At 45.2% G+C, this 23,057-nt stretch overlaps 1 protein-coding gene and 1 non-coding gene across 3 annotated transcripts in view; one reads left to right on the forward strand and one right to left on the reverse strand.

Annotated features, from left to right (window-relative positions):
- Positions 1 to 23,057, forward strand: part of LOC138097115 (zinc finger protein 805-like) — a 724,976-nt gene that overhangs the window by 636,907 nt on the left and 65,012 nt on the right. The window contains exons 5-6 of one of the 2 annotated variants that reach the window (XM_068993355.1): positions 736 to 998; positions 1,074 to 1,751. In XM_068993355.1, the coding sequence (XP_068849456.1) occupies positions 736 to 998; positions 1,074 to 1,751 (941 nt within the window). Of the gene's footprint in view, positions 1 to 309; positions 1,959 to 23,057 lie in introns of those variants that run through there. The other variant, XM_068993357.1, reaches the window with a different exon arrangement.
- TRNAY-AUA (transfer RNA tyrosine (anticodon AUA)) lies at positions 2,882 to 2,953 on the reverse strand. Its single transcript has one exon. It is a non-coding gene; the product is annotated as a tRNA-Tyr (tRNA).

Raw genomic sequence — 23,057 nt, forward strand, 5'->3', positions numbered from 1 at the left:
CAGCAATCGGGACGTCCTTGCTTACAGAAGCTGAAAGCACACAGAGGTGTTGTTACCTGTCCAGCCGTGCCTATAAAATGGTGGTGGTGTGTGCACCCCATATCCTTGATCTCCTCACCTAAACTCTCTGACGGAGTCAGCAGTCTAAGGACCAAGGAAGAAGGAAATTAACAATCCTGAGAGTCAATGGCAGCAAAGCATAAGGACCCAGAGGCACTCTTTCATCTTTATTTTTTTCTCACTGAAATGCTAATTTCATTTCTTCTGTGTTGGATTACTAACGGGCCCTGTTTATTGTATTTCTTTCAGTTGACAAAGGAAAACCCAAGACTACAGAACCTACCAGTTGTGAACCAACGCTGTTTGAGGGAGCCTTTCTCCAGGAACTGACACAGAGAGGCCCAGGGGACTCCCAGTTGGGACAAACCAAGGATCGGGATGGGCCGCTGGAAATGCAGGAAGACCACTTTGTACCAGGGATCAACCCCCAGAGGGAGAAGCCTCATGAAAAAATAAGTCCTGAACATGGCAGCTTAAAGACAGCTGGTAGTGTGTGTTCAAGGGTCGAAGAGGAGCCAGTCCCTCTAAGGAGTGCTGTCCATGACCACGACTCCTGTGGATCAGGTAAATATCCCGTGATTCAGGAAGAGGAAAGTCTCTTCAAATGCAATGAGTGTGGGAAAGTTTTTAACAAGAAACACCTTCTTGCTGGACATGAAAAGATTCACTCTGGAGTGAAGCCCTATGAATGCACTGAGTGTGGGAAAACCTTCATTAAGAGCACACATCTTCTGCAGCACCATATGATCCACACTGGGGAGAGGCCCTACGAGTGCATGGAGTGCGGCAAGGCCTTCAACCGCAAGTCCTACCTGACACAGCACCAGCGGATCCACAGTGGGGAGAAGCCCTACAAGTGCAGTGAGTGTGGAAAGGCCTTCACCCACCGCTCCAATTTTGTCTTACATAAGAGGAGACACACTGGGGAAAAATCCTTTGTGTGCAAAGAATGTGGGCAGGTCTTCCGACACAGGCCTGGATTCCTTCGCCATCACATCATCCACAGTGGCGAGAATCCATATGAGTGCTTCGAGTGTGGCAAGGTCTTCAAACACAAGTCCTACCTCATGTGGCACCAGCAGACCCACACTGGGGAGAAGCCCTACGAGTGCAGCGAATGTGGGAAAGCCTTCTGTGAGAGCGCAGCCCTCGTTCACCACTACGTCATCCACACCGGGGAGAAGCCCTTCGAGTGCCTCGAGTGCGGGAAGGCCTTCAACCACAGGTCATACCTCAAGAGGCACCAGCGGATCCACACTGGGGAGAAGCCTTTTGTGTGCACCGAGTGTGGAAGGGCCTTCACCCACTGCTCTACTTTCATCTTGCATAAAAGGGCCCACACTGGCGAGAAACCTTTTGAGTGCAAAGAATGTGGAAAAGCCTTTAGCACTAGGAAAGACCTCATTCGGCACTTCAGCATCCACACTGGAGAGAAGCCTTATGAGTGCACGGAATGTGGGAAGGCCTTCAACCGCAGGTCTGGCCTCACCAGACACCAGCGGATTCACAGTGGAGAGAAGCCCTATGAATGCATGGAGTGTGGGAAAACCTTCTGCTGGAGCACAAACCTCATTCGACACGCCATCATCCACACTGGAGAGAAGCCCTACAAGTGCAGTGAGTGTGGGAAGGCCTTCAGTCGCAGCTCCTCACTCACTCAGCACCAGAGGGTTCATACCGGGAGGAACTCTGTCAGTGTGACAAATGTGGGAAGACCCTTCACAAGTGGGCAAACCTCTGTCACCCTGCGAGAACTCCTACTGGGGAAAGACTTTCTGAATGTAAACCCAGAGGAAAATCTTTTGCAAGAGAAAGTATCTACTGTGACATCTGATCGTACATACCAAAGAGAAACCCCTCAAGTATCTTCGCTTTGAGAAAACCTGTCAGATCATCCATAGTTGGGTCAAGATCTGTTTTAGAAATTGACCCAGCGTGGAGCCTTATTCTGCATCTGAGAATTCATCCTTAAGGGAGAGACCAGTGTTTACTGTGCACTAAGGAAAACTTTAGCTGTGTTTTTCTCCTTCGTTTACACTGTAGTGTTATCTCAGGAATTTTTATAAAAAGAAGATGGAAACTTAGATAAGCAAATGAAATACAAACACAGTTCCTTTGAGACTTCTCTGCAAGCTTATGGCACTTTGTCATGGGTTCCTTAGTTTACTTGGGGTGAGTGGAATGTTATTTCACTGGCAGAGGGCCTTGACCCTTTGTGGGTCTTGTATATACACTCATTGTTATCCAGTGTCGGGAGAGTTAAGACAGTTGAGGGCAGGTATTTAAGTAGATAAAAATACACACATGATATATGGGCACATTTTATTGCACCAGTCAAGACCTTCAGGCTTTAGTTTTTTTAAAAAAACCAAACTGTTCCTTTGGTGGTTTTAAACACCAAACATCCAGACCTTTTTATTGATTCAGTCTGTTTACTTAATTTTAGCTCTACCATAAATCTTAAAATTGGATGAATGAATCATCTCTATTATTATTTAAATTGATTTAGCTTTCCTGGTTCCTTGGACTTCCCATATAAATCTTAGCATGCAAAAAAATATTGCTTCAGCATTTATAGAGATTGATTCAAACCTATAGAGCAGTTTGTTCAGAAGTGACACTATGAACACAGTACATGATATGACACGTCATTAGCGTTCTTGGTATTTCATTACCATTTTGTAATTTTCAGTAATGTGGAGTTGCTCAGTCGTGTCCAACTCTGCAACCCTGCAGACTGTAGCCCACCAAGCTCCTCTGACCATGGGGTTCTCCAGGCAAGAGTACTGGAGTGGGTTGCCATTTCCTTCTCCAGGGGATCTTCCCAACCCAGGGATCGAACCTGGGTCTCCCGCATTATAGACAGATGCTTTACCATCTGAGCCACCAGGGAGGTCCTGCTGCTGCTGCTGAGTGGCTTCAGTCATGTCCGACTCTGTGCCACCCCAGAGACGGCAGCCCACCAGGCTCCCCGGTCCCTGGGATTCTCCAGGGAAGAACGCTGCAGAGGGTTGCCGTTTCCTTCTCCAGTGCATGAAAGGGAAAAGAGAAGGGGAAGTCGCTCAGTTGTGTCCAACTCTTTGCGACCCCATGGACTGCAGCCCACCAGGCTCCTCCACCCATGGGATTTCCCAGGCAAGAGTACTGGAGTGGGATGCCATGAAGGCAAGTCCTAATTTTCAATAATACAGGCCCTATAAACTCTTAAAAGTGATTTATAAATGCATTGGTGTTTGTTTTTTTTTTTTGGCCTTGTGTCTTGTAGGATATTAGTTCCCCAACCAGGGATCAAATCCAGGCCAGCTCAGAGTCCTAACCACTGGGGTGGTGGACTGCCAGGGAATTCTCTAGTGATACTGATTTTTAAACTTCATTTCCTTTAGTAGTATATAGAAAGATCATTGTTCTGGGGGTGGTATTTTGGTATCTTGTAGCCTTGGCTGAACTCACTTATTTCTAGTCGTTTCTTTAGATAGAATCCTTGGTATTTTGTGCATAGAAATGTCAACTGCAAATACTTTTTTTTCTTCCCATCTGTATTCTTTTCATCTCCTTTTCTTAATGCACTTGCTAGGACTTCCAGTATGATGTTGAGTAGGAGCAGTAAGAGGACATCCTTGATTGGTTTCTGATATTAGGGGGAAAACATTCAGTTCTCTCATCAAGTACAGTGTTACAAGTTTTTTTTTTCCCCATAGACTTTTCCTGTCAAGTCTGGAAAGTCCCTCAGTTCATAATTTGGTGAGATTTTTGTTATGCTTGAGTGTTGGGTTTTGTTGGATGCTTTTCCTCTCATCAGTTGATGTGATCGTCTGATTTTTCTTTGACACCCGATCGATACGATGTATTACGTTGAGTTGTGCATATTGAACCAGCCTTGCATTTTTGGAGTAAACCCCACTTGGTCATGGAGCATACATTTTAAAATATAAAAGCACTCAGTCTGATTGTATTTTTTGAGGAAGTTTTCCTCTAATCTCTTGATTGATGGTGCATAGTTGCCATACTTTGTTTTTAGCTACTATCATTGTCTGATTTTGGTGTCAAGGTGATAGTGGCCTCTCAAGTTCTGTTCTTTAGGAAGACAGTGTGTAATTGTTTTTAATTGTTGTTTTAATGTTTTATAATAGTCCAATGAACCATATGGGCCTGGAGATTTTTTGAATACTCGTTGATAAATATGGAACTATTCATAGTGTCTTCATATTGGATAAATTGGATAGCTGGTCCTCTTCAAAGAAATGTTTCATTTCATCTCAATTTTAGACTTGTTGGAAGTATTCCCCCCCTTTTTTTTTTTTAACAGCAGCAAGGTATGTACTTATATTACATTTTATTCCTGATTTTGCAAATAGTCATCTGTTAATCATTTTCAGTCGTCTTAGACATTTACCAATCTTACTGATCATTTGAAGAACCAGCACTTATTTTTTTTTTCTGTTCCTCTCTGTTTTTGCCTCCACTGATTTCCATCCCAGTCTTTATGATAGCCTATCTTGTGCTTTGCTCTGGTTGTATTTTGCACGTTTTAATTTTTGAGGGATGCTGAGATTATTGATCTGACACTTTTTGTTTTTTTATGAAGCATTAAGTATTATAAAGTTCTACCACAGCACTGTTCAAGTTTCATCCCACAAGTTTTTATTACAGTTTATTCAGTTCTGAATACCCCTTGATTCCTTTAGAGACTTCTTCTGTCACCTGTGGATTATTTAGAAGTTTTTTTTATTTCATTTTCTACTGTTTGAACCATTTTCTGGTATAATTTTGTTATTGATTTCTTGTTTGTTTCACTTTTGGTTTAAATTTGTTGAAGTTTGTTTATTGCCCTTGGGTGTGGTATATTTTGTTGAATGTAAGACTTCTTGAAAAGAATGTGTGTTCTGCTGTCATTGGGTGGAGTTTATAAATGTCTGCACAATTTTCTTTGTTGGGGATGTTTTTCAGATTCTGTATATCCTTGCTGACTTTCTGTATAGTATTTCTTGTCAGTTGCAGAGAGGAATGAAGAAGTCTTGAAGTATAATTAAGGAATTGTAGTGTGTGCAGTTTGTATCTTTTAATTTCTTGTAACAGCAATAGTTGGGGTCATACTTTTTTTAATCCATTTTGTCACTTTTAATTCATGAATTTAGATCATCTAAATTTAAAATAGTTAATGACGCCTTAGCGCTTAAGTGTGCCATTTAATTGTTTGTTGTTGTTTTCCCTTTATAGTGTTACTCTTATTTTCTAGTTATTGTTATTTAGCTTTCCTGTCCTTCCTGTGGGTTACTTTAATGTTTTTTAGAATTCTGCTTGATATATCTGTAATGCTTTTGAGTATATATTTTAATTTTTTGTAATTGTATGTAGTGTATTACATATACATAACGTAATCACAGACTGTTACCAGTATTTCAGCACTTTGACATGTAGAAACCTTGATTTCATTAGGGCTCTTTTACATTCCTTGTTCTTCATATAGTTGTTCTACATGGTTTCTCATTGTATACTGAGCACCATATTGGATATTGTAATTTTTGCCTCAACTGTCTTAAGTTTTTTCTTTTTTTTTTTTTTAAAACAAAGTTCCTGAGAAGTGAAGTCTGTGTATCTCTGGTTTTGTAAGGTTGTTGCTGAATGAAAAGATGCTGGGATTCTTGGCCTCCGGAGGAGCAGAATTCAACCTGGGGCCAGAGACGAGGCTTGATCGCTCAGAGCTTTTGTGTAATAAAGTTTTATTAAAGCATAAAGGAGATAGAGAAAGCTTCAGACATAGGCATCAGAAGGGGGCAGAATGAGTACCCCTCTGCCAGTCTTCAGCTGGATGTTATATAGTCACTAGCAGTCTGTTCATGAAAGAAAGGAATGTCTTAAAACTCAGAATAGCACCAGGCCCCTCACCCATAAAATGCATTTTGGGGTAATCTTGGCACCAGATGATTCATCCCGGGCCATAAAACAATTGACTTGAATCTTGTAGAAGGGCAGATCACCATACAAATAGTTCCATTTACATAGATTAGGGGAACAGTATCTGAGTATAACATACTGGTTTGTCAAGTAGGTTCTGAGCCATTAGGTGGAACCCACTTTAAGACAGAGTTTGGGGTAAATGCATAGTACATTGACGTAGCTTAAGACAAACATTTCCATAAGAAAAATGCATTGGTTAACTTAAGGTTTGAGAATCGTTAACTTCAGGTGAAACCAGGTGTCGTCATGGCAACACAGTATTTTAAGAGAAACATTTTAAAATTGTATAGAGAAGGGAAAAAATACTGCTAGTTGTTTCCTCCTGCCGCTTAAGAGAGAAAAATGTCTGACATTTGCAGCCTATTTTCTCTGGAGACCCCTGGCCTTCCTGCCTGTTACCCTCTCAGTTTTACATTTCATTGTTCTTTCTCCATTCTTGAAGTCCCAAGTCTTCTATTAACATTTCCCTTCTGTTTGGCAAGTTGTCTATATCTGTTCTTTCTAAAGTATGTCTGCTGTTAATGAATGTTTTTTTCTTCTTCATTTATGTCTTTGCCCCTTCATTCTTGAAAGATATTTTCATGGGACATACGATGTGCGATCCACAGTTCTAGGACAAAAGAAAACATATCTGTTTTTCCACGTTCCATCTTCTGTGCACCATGGTTTCATATGAGAACTGCCTATCACCCCGTTACTTCTCTGTCTGTAAAGCATCCTTTCTGTCACATGCTTTCTAAGTGTTTTTTCATTGTGGTCAGAAGTTTATGGTGTATCCTGGCATAGAACTTTTAGGGTCTCTCCTGTTTGGTGTTTGTTCAGCTTTTTGAATCATGTGGTGTATGCCCTTGCCAAATTTGGACATTTCTAATTATTATTCAAATATTTTTTCAACCTCACATTTTTTCTTCTCTTAAGGACTCCAGTAACATGAGTGCTAATTCTCAGGTTTTGTACCATAGGACCCTTAGTTCCCATCTTTTTGTTTTCCCCAGTTTGTATCTGTTGCTCATATTGATTAATTTTGATTGATTGTTCTTTGAGCTCACTGATGCCGTTCTCTCATATAATCTATTGGGCTCACCCAGTGAGTTTTCATATTGTTTTTTAAATTTTTCAGTTGTTTGATTTCCATTCGGTTATTTTATATGTATTCTACATTTTTGCCTAGTTTATAATGCCAAAGAAGGACTCTGAGAAAACAGGCAAACCTGTAGTCCAAAGTCATGATTCTCTGGTGTTTTTATCTTTGTATTGGGATAGAAATCCTAAATTAACTAGAGGAATGAAAGGCCTTATATCCACAGGTATCTCTGAGAACAGATTTTACAACTAAGGGTGACCTCCAGGTTGTTCAGAGTCGTGTTCTCCAGGGGAGGCGTGTGTGTAGAATTTCCTGGTTCTCAGGCTTGTCACAGCCGCAGCGGAGGAGGGTCACTCCCCCTTTGGGATCACTCCTCCTCCTCGTGACTGACTGGATCCCCCACCTCCACCCCCAGCCTGTTCAGGATCTCTGTCTGTGTGCGGCACCTCCTTCTATCCTTGGTGGTCTTTAACTTCTCCCTCTTAACGCCCTTCTAGCCTCATAATCTGTACAGTGAGCACCATATTGGATGTTGTCATTTTTGCCTTAACTGTCAAATGTGTTCAGTCTCTAGTCTCACCCCTGGGCACTTTCTGCCCCACGTGCCCATTGAACATGCCCTTCTTTCTCTCTCAAACACCCAGTGGAACTATTCTGTCCACTGTCTGTCCTCACCTCCCTGTGGTATGCTCCAGTGACAACTAAAGAGTGACCTCCACCACGGTCACCTGGCTTGCGCAGTCCTCACAAAGTTCCCATTTGTACCCCTCTGTGCCCACCTCATTATTGGACCCTTGTGCTGCCCACCCCTCTTTCTCAAGAGTCCTTGGCTGGCTTCTGAGCATTTCTGCTCTTTTCCTTAATAGGGTCTGTGTTTTCCATCTATTAAATAGTTCTACTTCCCAGGATCCACGTGTGGCCTTTGTTTTCTCACTTGTGATGTGTTCCATGAGTGAGTTAATTCCCTCTCAAGGCATTTTATCCACAGTGGTCTGCAGAGTTCCCCCAGTCTGTGTCTCCTGGTCGAATGTTTCTCACCGGCCATCCTTCCACACCCACTGTTTATATATACTGTGTGCCTGTGTCCTGTGACCATGGCCTGGAGATAAACCTATCATGAGAACAGCAGGCAAACATTGTTTATATGTATGAACTCTTAACCTTTGCAGTGACTATATGGTGGATAGTGTCCCCATTTTACAGATAGGAAAGTAAAGGCATAGACAAGTTGAGGAATTTGTCCAGGGTTTCATTATGAGAAAGTGTAGGCACTGGGATTGGAGTTAGCTGCCTGCAGAATCCATGCCCTTGACACTTAACCTGTGTCGCCTTTCATAGGATGGGTGAGTGCACCACTGCAGAGTAGACCAAACCTAGATCATTTGCAGATTACTCTCCTCACTTGACATTGGCGCTGACCATCCCTCTAGGATGAGTGAGATACACTGAACTCCCTCTAATGGCTGCATAACGTGTTTTAACTGTAGAAGATACAGTTGGTTTGCGGTGGCAGGAAGATCGCAAAGGGCTGAGGTTTTCAGCGCCCGTATTCCCTGTGAATCCCACTGCCATCTGCCTTATTGCCCAGGCCAGACGGACACCTTGCAGCCATTTCTTCATCCCACATCTAACCACTGTCCCGTTCTGTTTTTTTCCCCTAGTAGACGCCCAATAGATGTGTGTTTTAGTGAATGGCTATACACACCAGGGAATGTTTATCATAATGCTTGGCTTCCTCACAGTGTTTACACAAAGCTGTGTGTATAGTTGCCACCATGTAGAACATATGTTGACCTTGAAGAAAAGCTCCAGAAGCTTTTATGGCCAGATGGAAGTCAGGATGAATGATTGTATCGTGTGATCAAGACCACACTTGGTTGAGCAATTTGCTAGGAAGACTCACAGGACTCATGTTTTGTTACCACTCAACAGCTACGCTTATTCCACCAAAACGATGAAAGCAAACTCAGCCAAGAGGAAATGCACAGGGACCGGGGCGATCTGCAGTTGTCCTGGCTCGGGGGAGTCACGTGAGGTGTGCTCAATTTTAAGCTTTTTCAAGGAGGGACAGCCGTCGGGTGAAATGTCACATGAGGAAGCTAGCTCGAGACTCAGGGTTTCCTTGGGGCTTAACCAATATACCAAACTCTAGACCTCCAGAAGGACAGCAGATCTTTGGCATAAACCACACCGGTACACACAAAGCTTGAGCACACTGAGCCACCCATTTGTGGGAAATCCTCCAAAATCTAAAGTCTCAAACCACAGCCCAGGGTAAGCCTGCTAGCTCAAGAGAATAGCGGTCTTGGGCCTGCTCTGTTAGGTCGTCGTAGCACCTTACATGGAACTAAGATGCTGATTAATAAATTCAGACTTCTGTAATGTTAAGCACAGTTCCCTAAAAGAGTCATAATTTTGAAGTAAAATCATTATAACCAAAAAAATTTTTTAAGATATCACTAAGCCAAAGTAGAACTTAACAAACTAGCCAGATTTAATTTAGTGATGACAACACACAGAGGAAGTCTGGTGACAAGGACCTTGGCTCTTTGTGATAACTGATGCACGTGTGTAATGTGTATGCACCACTTGAGGCCATATGTTTCTACATAGATGTGTAGATACCCAGTACATGTGCATCTTTATAGGTGAATGGCTTCAAGTGGTCTGATGTGCAATACACCAGCTGTTTCCCTTTATAAAGATGTAAGTGCCCGATCAGGGCTGTGTTTCTGAGGCACATAAGTCAGCAGTTGCTCATCTCTCTCTTCCTGCTGTTGGTACTCTGCCTCTGTCTTCAGCAAAGAGAAATAAGGAGTGTTTGTGTCATCCCGCGCACCTCATTTGAAACTAGACTCCCTTGTGTCAGGCTGGGTCACCTTCACCATCTGGGGGAGTTTCACCTGGAGCGAGGCGGGGCAGGTGGTTCCTGCAGGGACGGCTTCGCCAACGGTGCTGGAGACGGGCAGGAACCCGGTCTCCGGGGGCATCTCTGCTCCCCGGGCGCTCGGGCTCTGACCCGCAGACCGCCTTTCCCTCTCAGTCCTGGGATGCCCGGCAGCCTCTGGGATGTTCGGTGATGTCATGCTTGAGGTTTGAGGGCTGAAGACTTCTCATCTCTGCTCACGGGTGTGTTACGGAAGTAAAGTATAAACAGGCCACCTAGCGGGCCTCCCTCAGAGCTGTGTCAGGGCCCCGGGCCCTCCCGTCCTACTTCTGACCTCTGGCTTACCTGCTGGGAGACTTTAAAACCTTTCTGGCACGCTCCTCCTCCCCCTTATTTTGGATGCTTAACGTTGAAGTATGTGTTTTTATTCTGAGGTTCTAAGATTTGGGACCCCGCTGATCCTGTGGAGACTGCTCCTAGAGCTAGCTAATCTCTGCAGATAATTTTCCCTGTGGCCGGTGCCCTCCGTAGACAAACCAGCCGTTCCAGAGCCAGAGCCCCCAACGACTGCCTTTATCATGTCCCCATGCTTCAAGACCCTTCCCCAGATAACCAGGCAGTTGAGGGCGGCCCTTGCCCCTTGAGCTGTGCTGGCATGAACCAAACTAGCAAATCCTGAACCTACTTGGCCTGCCTGCGTCACCAGGCCCATGCCTCGCAGTGAAGATCACTTTATCTGCAGTCTCTCCACCCTCCCCTCCACCTCTTTGCCTCTGACTGTCCTCAGGGGTTGCCCTACGTGGCCCCGTGGAGCACAGCAGGCCCTTGTCTTAACTGGAGCCATAAGTAACTCTTCAAAGGCCTCGTATCAGGATAGCAAATCCTGCCCTTTAAAACAATGCCCGAAAGTGTTCATGAGATGATAAATACTAAGAATTTAGTGGCAGATCAGCCACTTCGAGAAATGAGGGTGCCAGCGCACCCAGCCACATGCGATCTTGGAGTTGGACAGGTGTGGAGAGCCACAGACGAGAGCGCCAACCAGGGGCTGTCCAGGTGAGCAAGTAGAAAGCAGGGATCCAAGGGGCCAAGATGTTCCTGAGTAAGATCACACTCCGTCTCCCCTGGTGCTTGTATTTTAGGAAGATGGTTTCAGATGCCCGCACAGCCCCACACATCAGACGGTGACAGAGCGCGACTAACGGGGGGCCACAAACTCCTTAATGACAACTTAGTCTCCGTGTATCATCTCCCAAGTTTCTGGGACGTGAAGGAAGAAGCGCCGCTCGTGTGCCGAGTGCCAGGTAGGTCCTGCTACGTCATGCGTTCTCTTGGCCATCTTCCAGCTGACGGGCACCGTCCTCACTCTCCCTCCTCCCTCACGGCCTCTGTACTGCCATCAGCAGCAGCTCTCACTGTTGCTTGGTCTAGCGTCATCTCGTGTGCTTGCTGTCAGGATAAGTCACACGCGTTTGAAGTGCCTTGCTTGCACCTAGGCAGTCATCACCGTTTTCCCCACCGCCGAGTGTGCCCGTTGTTTGTGTTGCCTGTGACCTCACCTGCCTAAAGCCTGTTTTTCATCTGCTCTGCCCCTCACCCTTTCTGACTTGTCCTCATCCTTTGCCCTGAGCGTCCGGCGCCACCGTCTCTGCCACGTCTCACTTATTCGCCTCTTTATGCCTCCCTCTTCGTTTGAGGAGTGCCCTTGGGATTCTCTTCATTTCCTTGTGATAATTGCACTTCACCGTTACCTCATCCTTTCTTTTTCCTCCATTTCCCAAACCTCCTTCCTAGAGTCCTGCTGTCTTCATCACCCTGGCCAAGATCAGGAGTGACTCCCGTGTTTATATAACATAAGCCCTGGTCTTGAGACGGAAAATCACCTCACTGACCATTCTTGAAAGACACTCTTTTTTTTTCAGTTCCTTATCCTCACTCTCCTGGTTTTCTCCCTCCTTTCTTTTTTTCTTCCTTGCTGACTCATCCACTTCTAGCCACCCACGCAGTTTCGAGATTCCTAAACACTTTTCACAGTCCCTTTTCTTTCTCTGTGGTCTCTCCCTAGGCTTCATCCACATCCTTCATCCGGCTTCACTCATCTTCATTGTCGTCGTTTAGTGACTCAGTCATGTCCAAGTCATGGTGACCCCGTGGGCTGCAGCACGCCAGGCTTCCCTGTCCTTCACCGTCCCCCAGGAACCTGCTCAAACTCACGCCCATCGAGGCCATCCGACCATCTCTCCCTCTGTCGTCCCCTTCTCCCACCTGCAGTTTCCCAGCATCAGGGTCTTTTCTAATGTGTCAGCTCTTTGCATCAGGTGGCCAGAGTACTAGAGCTTCAGCTTCATCGTCAGTCCTTCCAATGAGTATTCAGAGTTGATTTCCTTCAGGATACACTGGTTTGATCTTGCAGTCCAAGGGACTCTCAAGAGTTTTCTAACACCAAAGTTCGGAAGCATCAATTCTTTGGCACTCAGCCTTCTTTATGGTCCAACACACACAGCCATACATGACTACTGGAAAAAACAGTTTCGATTATACAGACCTTTGTTACTTTGAACAAATTGGAATTTATTTTCCTTGTCCTGACTTGGGGCTCTAGACCTGAATCCCTGATCACTGTCCCCACTGGAATGTTTCGAAGAAGTCGGTGCCCACCTGACTTTTTAGGGCCCGAACACGGCTCCCACTTCTCCCTGACGCTGGCCCACTCTAAGCTTTGCTTCTGCACTGCGAGGCGCTGTTTGCTGACCGAGGATGGAAACCCCTGGCTCAACCTTGTACCCGCTGTTGCCTTACGCTCCACATGCCAAGTTGCCAGTCTCACCTCTCAAATGCCTCTCAGGTTTGTCTTCTGCCATCTACCACTTCCTTTCTAGACCATAGCACATTATCACTTCGGCTTCCGCTCAGTAACTAGGTCTTTTTTCACCTGTGTTTCCGCGCCAGTCCATTCTCCACACTGAAGCCTGAGGTGCAGCGCAGGTTAGACTGCCACCTGCCCAACACACATGCCCTTCAGTCGTTTCATGACTCGCCTTACGAAGCCCATCCTTGGGGCCCTACCTGGTGTGGGACACGTCTAATTGGTGGCCTTTGCTCTTGCGCGATCCCACTGCTCTGCTCTTGACTTGTGTTTCCTTTTGTCTCCCCACCCGTTGCTGGGCTCTTCCCTACACTTTGGCTGGAGAATGAATGCTTACCCTTCACAGTTCAGTTCAGTTCAGTTCAGTTCAGTCGCTCAGTCGTGTCCGACTCTTTGCAACCCCATGAATCGCAGCACGCCAGGCCTCCCTGTCCATCACCATCTCCCAGAGTTCACTCAGACTCAGGTCCATCGAGTCGTGATGCCATCCAGCCATCTCATCCTAGGTCGTCCCCTTCTCCTCCTGCCCCCAATCCCTCCCAGCATCAGAGTCTTTTCCAACGAGTCAACTCTTCGCATGAGGTGGCCAAAGTACTGGAGTCTCAGCTTCAGCATCATTCCTTCCCAAGAACACCCAGGACTGATCGCCTTCAGAATGGACTGGTTGGATCTCCTTGCAGTCCAAGGGACTCTCAAGAGTCTTCTCCAACACCACAGTTCAAAAGCATCAATTTTTAGGCATTCAGCTTTCTTCACAGTCCAACTTTCATATCCATACACGACCACTGCAACATCACATCTTACAACAGATAGCACTTCCCCAGGGAAGCCTTTACTGGTATTCCCATCTAGCTCAGTACTTTCCTTTTTCAAGGAGACTTTCATGTCTGCCCAAGACCACCTTCAGGCTTGGTGTCACCATAGAAAGACAGAGACCGCGACCCGCAAAGGAAAGAGGCAGCTAGAATAAAATGCAAGAGGAACCGAGCACCTCGCCCAGGTGACTCCCCGTGTGCAAATCCACAGAGCTGCGTGACAGCGTGTTCATCAACACTAACAAGGGAAGGTCACCCCAGCTTCCCGGCCCACAGATGCCTTTATCGAGGCAGCGACCACGGGGACACAGGGTCCGCAGAAGGCAAAACGTAGTGTAGTCGCAGGCAGACAAAACCTACCCTTCACCGTGAGTCACACTGTTAGCATAAACTTTCTGGTCTTCATGATACAGTGGGGCCCACAGACATAAGCAGAGAAACCACTCTTACCAGGCAAGACCGTCTAAGGATGCAGAGGTAAGGGCAAGTCTTTTTATTTTTTTCTGCCACGTCACATGGGATATTGGTTCCCTGACCAGGGATGGAACCCAGACCCCAACCGTGAAAGCACCGAGTCCATGAAAGCAGTGGTCTGTGAAAGCACTGGTCCAGTAATGACCTCACTGGGCCACCAGGGAGTTCCCCCACAGGTACATTTTAGAACATGTTCAGCAGCATACGAAAACCTCCCTACAATGGCTGACAAGGTTCTGTACAGTTTGCCTCTGTTTTCTCTCCAAGTTTATCTCGCACCATTCTAATCCCTGCAAATTATGGCTAAGCCACACTAGCCTTGCTTTTACTCAAACACCCCAATACCCTCCCAACCCAGGAATGTCTTTCTCAAAGAGCCAGGGGTCCATTTCTATGAAATGAAGTCATCAAAGGAGATAGCATCTTTCTGTCCCAGTGGCTCAGCTGGTAAACAATCTGCCTGCAGTGCAGGAGACCTGGGTTCAATCCCTGGGTCAGGAAGATCCCCTGGAGAAGGGAATGGCAACTCACTCCAGTATTCTTGCTTAGAGGGTTCCACGGACAGAGGAGCCTGGCGGGCTAAGATCCACGGGGGTCGCACAGAGTCACACACGACTGAGCGGCTGTCACTCACACATCCCAGTTTCCTGTGGGGCAGGGGTGAGGGCAGGAGCCCAAATTGCTCCAAGTAGCGAAACTACCTCCCATCACAGGAGAAGTTAGTTTTCCCCCATAGAAAGCCAGTGTGACAGCAAGTAATTCTCCCCATTACTGGGGTAGTGTAGCATGAACTATGTGTCCTTACTTTATAGGACTAATTGTTCATTTGAAAACGTAGGTAATGGTTTGTGTCTGTTTGGCTATATGAAGGGGTGAGTGTTCTTTGAAGTCTCTTAACAACCATCCGCATCAGATTCTGGTCTAATACTTATACAACTTTAAACTTTTATTTCTTTACTGTCTTTGCAGTGAGACTTTTCTGAATGGGGAGGAGGCTTTTTCTTTTTAAATTGTAGTTCTCCAACAATTTACCCTATTTCCTATCTTAAAGAGTTCAGTTGCAATTGTTTTGAAATTTCTGTATATGTCAAACAAATATGTGGGCTGGTTTTACTAGTTGAGACCCAAAGTGGAAACCAATTACTGAGTCCAACAAATAGAGTTGACCCTTGAACAATAGGGGTTTGAACTGCATAGGTCCACTTATATGCAGATTTCTCTTCCAATATACTATAGTACTATACCATCCGGGGTTGGTAGAGTCCCTCCCTAGATGCAGAAGCAAGGATACAGAGGAATGGCAAATGCTGATAAGATAGGCTGGAACCCTTGCTGCAGGACTTTCAGCTGGACAAACATCTCCTCCAGCAACAAAATACAAAGAAACTATAAGGGACTAAGAATACCTGCTTGCATGTGCAGATTATGAGCAATAAGATACAAAAAGACCAAAAACTCAACTGCCGTTTCTGATGAGCTGGGAACAAAAGGACCGTGATGGGAGCAAAAACAGTGTACTGGCATGCTCCCTGCACACAGCACCAGCCAGGGGGTGGCAGACAACCTAAGCCACGTCTCCATCCCCACCCCTGGGCCCACCGCGGGCCCACCCCTGGGCCCACCGCGGGCCCACCCCTACCCTCACCTGGTTTAAGAGACCAACTCGGCCCCTGCCCTCCAGGGAGCGAGTCAAGGAACCTGTTACTTGTTTTCTCCCTCCTGCAGCAGGAATCTTGCCTATGAAGTCTGGCCTGAATTTCTCCTCAAGCCTCTTTGTTATCGCCAAGGTTATGACTTTGTCTACAGACCAATGCCAAATGAAAAATACAGAGACAGAGTTTAGAGGATATAGAAAGATGGTTTTAATTCTCTGCCCGGTGAGGGGAGAATACAGCAGGCTAGCACCTCAAGAGCTCTTGCAGGCCCGTCCAAGTTTCTTCTCTAGACGATTCACTATTCCCTTTATTTTTCTGTTCTTAGAGGAGGAAAAACTTCATTTCTATTTTTTCTATAACACTCATCCATTTCTATTGATTAAGGCGTCCAAGAACCCTGGTGGTAAGACCAAGGGCTAACACTGCATGCCACATGAATAGTCCCCAACGAGGGATCGATCCTGTACCCCCTGCACTGGAAGCACGGAGTCTTAACCACTGGAACTTTGAGGAAGTCCAACGTGTGGATTTTTGACAGTGCTGAATGTCAGCCCCACCCCAGCCCTCATTTAAGGATCAGCTGTACTGTAGTGAGTACATGAGAGGGGAGCAGTGAGTGCAGCTATGGGTCCCTGCCCCATGCCAAATGGCCTGGGCAGTCCTGGGCTGGGGGAGGCTGGTGTGTTGAGAGAGGGCACACAAGCCATATGATATCTGGAGACAGAAGCAGATGTCAGGGAGCTCCACCGTGGTGACCCTCATGCATGTGAGTGGTTGAGGAGGAACCTGCGGAATGGCCTGAATAGGACAGGACCCTCAAGCTGGGGCAGCTTGAGTTGCACTTGGTCCTGGTGTGTGCCAACAGCATAACATGTCCCTGTTACCGAGTCTAAGCTCACTCTGCTCACCGCACAACAGGCCAATAAAATCAAAGACAGGTATTGAGGCAAGGAATACGACGTTATTTAGAAAGGTGGCTGACAGAGAGGATGGCAGACTAATGTCTCAAAATAACCATCTTATCTTCGTCTGGATGCCAGGTTCTTCTCTAAAACAGAGAGGGAGAGGATGTGAGGAAGTAAAGTAAAACGGCCTTTTATCTTGCAAAACAGTACTGGATGTGTTCATTTCTTCTTTCAGTTCCGTTCAGTTCAGTTGCTCAGTCGTGTCCGACTCTTTGCAACCCCATGACTTGCAGCACGCCAGGCCTCCCTGTCCATCACCAACTCCCGGAGATCACTCAAACACACGTCCATTGAGTCAGTGGTGCCATCCAGCCATCTCATCCTCTGTCGTCCCCTTCTCCTCCTGCCCCCAATCCCTCCCAGAATCAGAGTCTTTTCCATTGAGTCAACTCTTCGCATGAGGTGGCCAAAGTACTGGAGCTTCAGCTTTAGCATCATTCCTTCCAAAGAAATCCCAGGGCTGATCTCCTTTAGGATGGACTGGTTGGATCTCCTTGCAGTCCAAGGCACTCTCAAGAGTCTTCTCCAACACCACAGTTCAAAAGCATCAATTCTTCGGCACTCAGCCTTCTTCACAGTCCAACTCTCACATCCATACATGACCACTGGGAAAACCATAGCCTTGACTAGACGGATCTTTGTTGGCAAAGTAATGTCTCTACTTTTCAATATGCTATCTAGGTTGGTCATAACTTTTCTTCCAAGGAGTAAGCGTCTTTTATTTCTTCTTTAGTGCAACCATTCACAGGTGGGCTGGGTCAGATTGTCTCTCTGTTAGCTGAATAAAGATACTTAGTTTAACAGTCAGGCTGAGGGGAGGGTTCCCCAAGGCAGGCTATTATGTATGATTATACTAACAAAAGCAAACACGCCAAAACAACTAAAAGCAAAGGTTAAAGTCAAAGAAACAGATCCAACACGGAGCCAAAACTGGCTCTTCTGTGCAACACCCTGGCAGCTTCCTGCAGTCAGTCACACCGGCCATTTGGCTCCCCAGGTGGTACTAGTGGTAAAGAACCAGGCTGCCATTGCAGGAGACGTAAGAGATGCAGGTTTGGTCCCTGGGTTAGGGACGATCCCCTGGAGAAGGGAATGGTTACACACTCCAGTATTCTTGCCTGGAGAATCCTATGGACAGAGGAGCCTGGCGGGCTACAGTCCATGGGGTGGCGAAGAGCTGAATGAAGAATCTAAGCTACTCCATTTTGTAAGGTTCCAGGAAAAGAGCCTTTGGAAATCCCCTGACCTCACCCCACCACCTGCGAACCAATCAGAACCCTTGGCCAGCCCAGGAAATTCGAGTCAAGCCTGGGAAAGCAGAACCAATCAGAACTCAACACCTAACCCTTCACCAGAAGGTGACCAATCAGACCCGGAGACTCCTGTTTTTTGAATTTTTCATGCGATAATACCCTATATAAGCAATACCCTATATAAGCAATGTAACCCAGAGCTCAGGGCTCCTCCCTATAGCTGCTGCGTTGGTATTGGTGGGAGCCCCAGCTTGAGCTTGGTAACAAAAACTCTCTTGCTTTTGCATCGGATATCGGCTCCCTGGTGGTCATTGGGAGATTTCATGACTTGGGCATAACATTTGGGGGCTCGTCCGGGATCTCCCACTGGCTCCACGGGAAGACCAATCCGGAGAGTCATCTGCAGCCGGTAAGCTTTTTTCTGCCTTTCTTTTCACTCCTGGTAGGGCCTGGTTTCTGAGACCAGTATACGACTCAGGCGGACGCGCCGGAGAGTCACCGGTGGGGGTCGTTGGGAGACGTCCCCGACCCCGGCGTGGGGGGACGGAGTGCCCCTGTTCTCTGCAGACGATAGCGGGTCGCTCCCGCTGAACGGCCGGAGGCCGTCGTCGTTCGGTTTTACCTCCGGACTCGCGGAGGTGTATTTCTCCTGTCTCTCTGTCTGTTTGTGTGGCTGTTCGTATTGTCTGTGTTAATTTACCAACATCTGACTGACCCAGGGACGATGGAGCAACGCCATTCTAGCCCCACACCTCTATCCTTGGTAACTGACAATTTTAAGGAGGTCAAGATGTGCGCTCATGACCTCAGTGTAGAAATTAAAAGGAATAAATTAATCACTTCTTGCAGCACAGAATGGCCGACCTTCCATGTAGGCTGGCCCTCAGAAGGCACCTCTGACTTGGGAACTGTACACCAAGTCCGAGATATCATCTTCTGACCGCGGATCGGACACCCTGACCAAGTTCCCTTTGTCAGCACATGTGTCTCCTCAGACAATTCATTTCCGAGTGTTAGACAAGAGCCCAGTTTCGGGCCCTGGAAGGGGTCCCTCTTCCTGCAACAAATGGCGACTCTGGCGGGGACTCTTCTTCGCCGAGACTGACGTCCTGACCACTCAGGGTACTCAGGGGCCAGCTTGCCTGCCAATGGACCAGACCCGGCGGCCGCACCTGGGACCCTTTTGTCCCTGGTCTCCTCCTGACGCAGACAACTGGCCACAGTGCCCCAACCGGTAAGGAACAAGAGACTTTATTGACCTCTCTCCCCTTCCCTCTCTGTCTCCTCTCCTTAACCCTTCCTATCCTTCCCTGTTTTTCTAGTCCCCCGGTCCTGGATGCAGGAATCTGGTCGAAGGGCCCTCAGCCTGAGCTGAGGATTGGAGACTGATCACCTCCTCTTGGCAGAAAACTCGAATTCTGGTTCTGATTTCTGGCAGGGCCGAGTTCCAGTCCTCCCTTCTCTGGAGGCCCAGGGAAAAGTCCCGTAAGGCCTGGGCATCTGTAGGTGGCAGGAGACGTCTGTAAGGCCACCCCTCTTGCCCCCCCTCTCCTGCCTCCTCTCCCTTCTTTTTCAACCTGGCTTCCTTTCCTTCCTCGAAATCTTTGATGTTAGTACTTGGATCTGAAGTTCTGTGTCTCTATAGGAGGTTTTCTGAGAGACTGTATTTTTGTATTTAATGGCTTCTCTGGTGGAGCCAAGGTTAAAGCGTCTGCCTGCAATATGGGAGACCTGGGTTTGATCCCTGGGTCGAGAAGATCCCCTGGAAAAGGAAATTTTGCTTTGTCTGGCAACCATGTGGTTTAGACCTGCCGCCATTTTGTTAAAACTTGATTTTCTTTCCCTGTGCCTTGAGACCAGGGCTCTCAGGAACACTTATCTAGACCATCTCTAACTCCTGACACTGAGGAAAAAAAAAAAAGACTTGAAGCTAGATCTTACACTGTGTCTGTCTAAATATGTCTTGGTAATATTTTTGTATATGATCTCTATTTATTTGGCTTAAAAAAAGGTAAGCACTTACAAATCAAGTAATTCTAAATTAAACACTAAATTCCAGGTTTATGTGAACTGGGGAATATTCAGTGTTAAATACCTGATATTAATGTTTGTTTGTTGACCTGTTTAATATAGACATGTCTTAGAGTACTTAACGTTAAGTAAAATATTTTCATTGTACCTAGGTTTAATATGAGTTAAATATTATATCTGTTACAAGTTTGTCAACAAGAAAATTACCTCAAGTAAAAAAAACTTCTAAAAAATGTAAATGAGATATGAGCTTTTATATAAACTCTATTAAGAATAATTATTCTTTAAAAATATCCGTCTAAAATAGTCTCTCCAGATTGGTGTAACTTAAAATCTGACCAAATGTTCTAAACCCTTTTAATTGATCTCTTTGATAAAACTTCCTAAATAGAACTCTTTTGAAGTTCTTTTGATCTCTAGATAACTTTGGGATGTTTCAGAGGGCCCCTGGAACATCTCAAAGAGAGATATTAAACTGCTAAATTACATGGAAAAGATTATCAGATGAGTAATAAATCCACTCAGGTTATAATGTATGGTAAAATTACTAATACAGATATCCTAAAAATTATATGGAGTTTTTAACATTCTGATATGTCCTGGTATTTTAATGGAAAACCTGATGACTTCACAAAAGTTAGCAAAAGGACTGAATGAACCAGTGAATATGCTTATAACTTTTATGGTTTCTATCTGAAAAATTATGGGGTTGAATCTTATGTTTTCAGGGAGTAGGGGAAATCTTCCTCTCAAACTAATTATGACAACACTTTGGTAAAATTAAACATTATAAACAAAACAATTATATTTTCTATCTGACTCCTCCAAAAATTGGAAGTTCTTAGGTTTCCAGTAAGTTTATCATATGAGTTAGGAAGGTTATCTCACGGATACAAAAATCTCAAGAAATTTTTGAGACCTTAAAAAGGGAAGAATTCACCTAGATTTGTTAGGCAAAATCTGTGATAAGCCTTTGGTGTGAGTTTCCCAGCCCTGTTTTATTTTAAAAGTTCAGTCTGAGACTCTATAAATGTTTCAGCAAAATAAAAAGCCTATGATCAATTATGGTTATAAAAATCATCAGACCAAAATCAGTGAGAACAGACCTATTTTGCAAACAAACTAGCCTTAATTTGGTTATATTTAATAAAAATAAGGATAACTTTCAAGAGAAAAAGATATTTCAAAACGTTAAATACCAGTTTGTTAATGGAGGTCTGCATCTAGTAAGACTCATCTCTTAGATAGTTCTTTGCTGTTATGTGATGTTAATGTAAAATTTAATTGAATTCTTGAAGAACACCCTAAGTTTGTTTCTGAAGCTTAGCTCAGTAATCTATCTTTGGATGAAGATCAGATGCCTCATGACCTGCAACCAGGACTGGAAAAGACATAATTTAAGGGACTGCCTCCAACCTGGATGGAAGGACTTTTTTATCAGGAGAAACTACACTACACCAGGATGAGAAGATGACGACGTCAGAGGTAGACAGCTTCCCCGAGATGCTGGACCTGATTCGTATGATCATTTATGTTTTCTTGACTTCTTAGACCTTTGCGTAGAAGTCAAATGCTTTTCTATCATAGGCCTGATCCTATGCTAGTTTTAAAAATCAATCCAATTGTTGGGTTTGTGGCCAATAACCTGTGTCTAGTTCTGGGTTACCTTGGTAAATTTCTCTATTACCAGACTCTAACTGGTTGGCCCTGAGAAAATTTACTTAAAAAATTAAATCATACTAAAGATAATCAGTCTAGTGACACTAGAAAACTGGGCTATGTTCCTTATAGATGGTGCCAATATATAATTACCCTGGAAGATAAAGATTCTACAGGGCAGACTAAGTCAGATGACCTGAAGATATACTGGGCTACATCTAATGGAAGTTCTTAACATAAGTCTTACTTGTGGCTTTACTAATACTGCTGGCTATGTTATTTGTATTTCACCTGTTTTACAAAATTGCTGTTTCTTACACTGTATGTGTGTGAGGCCTCTAATAGAATAATATATAGTCCCATATGAGATCGATGATGGTAACAGTGTAACTCTAGATATGGGAAGAAGCAACAAGAGGGAATGTTTTCCTGGACCAAAAAGCTAGTAAGACAGGTGGTCCAGAGAATTTTAGATACTGTTTTATGGCCTAGTCCAGTAACAGCACACTGAGTGGCCTGTTTACCTGAAAATGGACACTCTCAGCACCATGGGATAAAACAGTCATAAAGTGCTCCCCTCATAATCATGGTCAAGTTTATAAGCAAAATGGGGCTCTGCCAACTGAAGACTGACACTCGCCATCTGCATCTACAAAGATTAAATCATGGCCGCTGCAACTGCTGACTTTCAACGCCCCTGAAAGGAGTTCAGGGTGAAAATCAGGAATGAGGCACTCTGTGCTCTGGGAAAAACTGGCAGAACAGGCCTTCAGATAGTTAGATCTTTTCAGGGGAAGATTTTATGAGTCCCAATTCTTGCATCTTCTCATACCTAGAGAAACACTGACGTCATTAATGGTGAAATCTGCTTTGGCTATTAAGGAAAAGTTTACAATTAAAAGTCAAAATAGAGTAGCTATGGTTCAAATATCCTGGGAAATAACTAGGTGATGCTATGGGCGTACTTTCAGATTAGACCTTGTATTGCTAAACACTTGAGTTTTCTGAGTCGTGTCAGGCTTGGATGCCACCATTTTCAAAACAATGTCTGCTGGAAGCTAGTAACCTTACTTTTTATAAAACTAGACAACTGGCTACATGGCTACAAGTCTCCCTGAAGTGCCAGGTCCAGACTGGGTTTCAGACCTATTCTTCTAAAAAGAAATGAGATTAAGATTTTAATCATACAAGACTCAGATCTAAAACTTGGAACTCAGAAATACTTCCAATTCAGTGTCTATACTCCAAGCTGGGGCAGTCCTATGCCCCATTTTGACAGGAAGTTATCACAGTCATAGTTGCCTAGTTCCCTAAAATTAAACCTGAGCGGGACTCTGTGGGGCTCTGGAG

The sequence above is a fragment of the Capricornis sumatraensis genome, chromosome 20, assembly GCF_032405125.1.
Source record: "Capricornis sumatraensis isolate serow.1 chromosome 20, serow.2, whole genome shotgun sequence".
NCBI classification, from domain to species: domain Eukaryota; kingdom Metazoa; phylum Chordata; class Mammalia; order Artiodactyla; family Bovidae; genus Capricornis; species Capricornis sumatraensis.